Raw genomic sequence first — 1,955 nt, 5'->3', positions numbered from 1 at the left:
GGTGTCCACCCCAGCCTGTCCGCCCGTGGGCTCACCGGGGCGGGAGGGTTTAACCCCCCTGTTTCTGTTATCCCTGTAAGTCTCCAGTCAAGGAGGGACAAGGGCTCTGCAGAGGGGGGGTCTGTTCCTTTGTGTGGTGCCTCTCTGGCACCCGCAGCTCTGGAAGACCAAGGACCTGCAGTGGGGTGGGCTGGCACCACCCAAAGCATCACCCCATGGCACCGGGGTACTTAAAAGCTTTCCTGAGAGGTTAAAAATATTCCTTCCCAACATTAACTGGGAGATTTACAGCAAGCTTGAAATCTAAAGTCTTGGCTGTGTTCATTTGATAACAAACACAAGCCATGACATTAGCTTGAGATTTGATCAGGAGAATTACCGTGGTTTATTGCTAGAACACACTGACGTTAACTAAAGTGGTAACAAAGATGTGACCGACCACCTCCATCGGTACTGATGCGGTGCGAAATGCTCTCACTGTGTCTTGTGCTGCTTTCTCAGCAGCCCCGAGGCTCCTGTGGGCTGCGATGCACAGCAGGGAGCATTGACAGGCACCAAGGCAAGTGCGAGGTACTGTAGCGTTTCTCCAGTCATAAAATACTACCTTCAGGCTTTTGTGGTTCTTTCAAAGAAAAAAGTCTGTAGCAAAAGATTTCCCTTTTCGTCTAGCATGGACTTCAGCGAGGCTGGACCTCGTTGCCCTGAAGAAGGGACTATTTCCTTCCTATTAATTCAATGAATAATTTAGCCTGCACCATTTAGGGGGAAGCGTGGCTGGTAGGGTTCACAAAGATTCATTATGAAATCTCTTGAGTTCATTGTAACTAAAACTAGGAAGAAAACCCTTGCATGTATTCTCTCAGCGAGCGATGAAACTGAACTTCTCTTGCTCACCCCCATCAGCCCGTAACACAATGCACAACCAAACCATTTCTGCCGGGAGGAAGCTCTCTTCCTCCTCATCCAAATCACTGAACTTTGCAAAAAAAAAAAACCCACCAAAACACAAAAGGCAAAACGAGAAGGAGAAGAGACTAGCAGGGTTATACTTACAAAATAATCCTTGATTTCCTCAAACTTGACCCTCAGCTCTTTGAGCTTCGCGGGCAGGAGCTCGGAGAAGTGGAGGCAGGGGGGCTCGGGGGGCGAGGAGCCGGCGGGCAGGGTGCAGGCAGCCAGGAGCAGGGAGAGCAGGGCTGCGGGGGGCTGCATGCTGGAGAAGGGGCTGCTCGCCTCTCGGCCTTGCTCTCCGTTGAATTTGACAGGAGGGTAAAAGGCAGCTCTGCAGCCTTCACCTTGATGGAGCCCCTAATTTATACTCTCAAAACATCGCTCAATTTCCTCTCCCCATTTCCTGGCGAGCAATATTGGGGTTTTAAGTCATTCATTAAAACCAAATGTCACTTGGGTTTCCCGTCAACTTGGGTTTCCTGTTCTCTTGACCCCCCTCCTCTCCTCACACCCCATCAAATCTTTTGTGCTTAGACTCTGCATTTTTTTTTTTCATTGCTTGCTTCTTGTAAATTTAAATGTGGCTAAAGAGGAAAGCTTCAGACACAATGCGAAGAAGAAAAGGTGCTGTGTGAGGTTACTTCTGCATTCTCACAGTTACCTTTTATTTTTAGATGAATGCCCTATTGTTAGGGGAAAAAAAGTGTTTCTATTTTTAAGCCTCTGTGTCAAACCTGCACTTAGGATCCCCAGCACCATGCATAATCCAGCAGCATTGCTTTTAATGAACCTGTACAAATACACTCTCTCCTCCTTTGGCATTCTAATGCTATACTGCATATACACCTAATAATCTTAAACATTTTTTTTTCTTTTTTTTTTTTTCAGTTAATGCATACGTCTGCTGAGGTCGATGTGAATTTTGACTGCCTTCGGCAAGCTCAAAGACTATGCTCCCAGACTTCAGCTGGTGGTGTGTCTGCTAAGGGGATTCATTCTGCGAT

General features: G+C 47.3%; 1 protein-coding gene across 1 annotated transcript in view; it reads right to left on the bottom strand.

The window, feature by feature from the left end:
• The window catches only part of IL10 (interleukin 10), a 3,550-nt gene extending 2,108 nt beyond the window's left edge, over positions 1–1,442 (bottom strand). Inside the window, exon 1 of the mRNA XM_009702189.1 lies at positions 1,054–1,442. Within this exon, the coding sequence (XP_009700491.1) occupies positions 1,054–1,212 (159 nt within the window). The 5' untranslated portion in view covers positions 1,213–1,442. The remainder of the gene's footprint in view (positions 1–1,053) is intronic.
• Positions 1,443–1,955: the final 513 nt, after the last annotated feature.

This window comes from Cariama cristata, unplaced genomic scaffold, assembly GCF_000690535.1.
Source record: "Cariama cristata isolate BGI_N322 unplaced genomic scaffold, ASM69053v1 scaffold29016, whole genome shotgun sequence".
In the NCBI taxonomy this organism is placed as follows: domain Eukaryota; kingdom Metazoa; phylum Chordata; class Aves; order Cariamiformes; family Cariamidae; genus Cariama; species Cariama cristata.
This window is presented reverse-complemented; position numbering and strand designations above follow the sequence as displayed.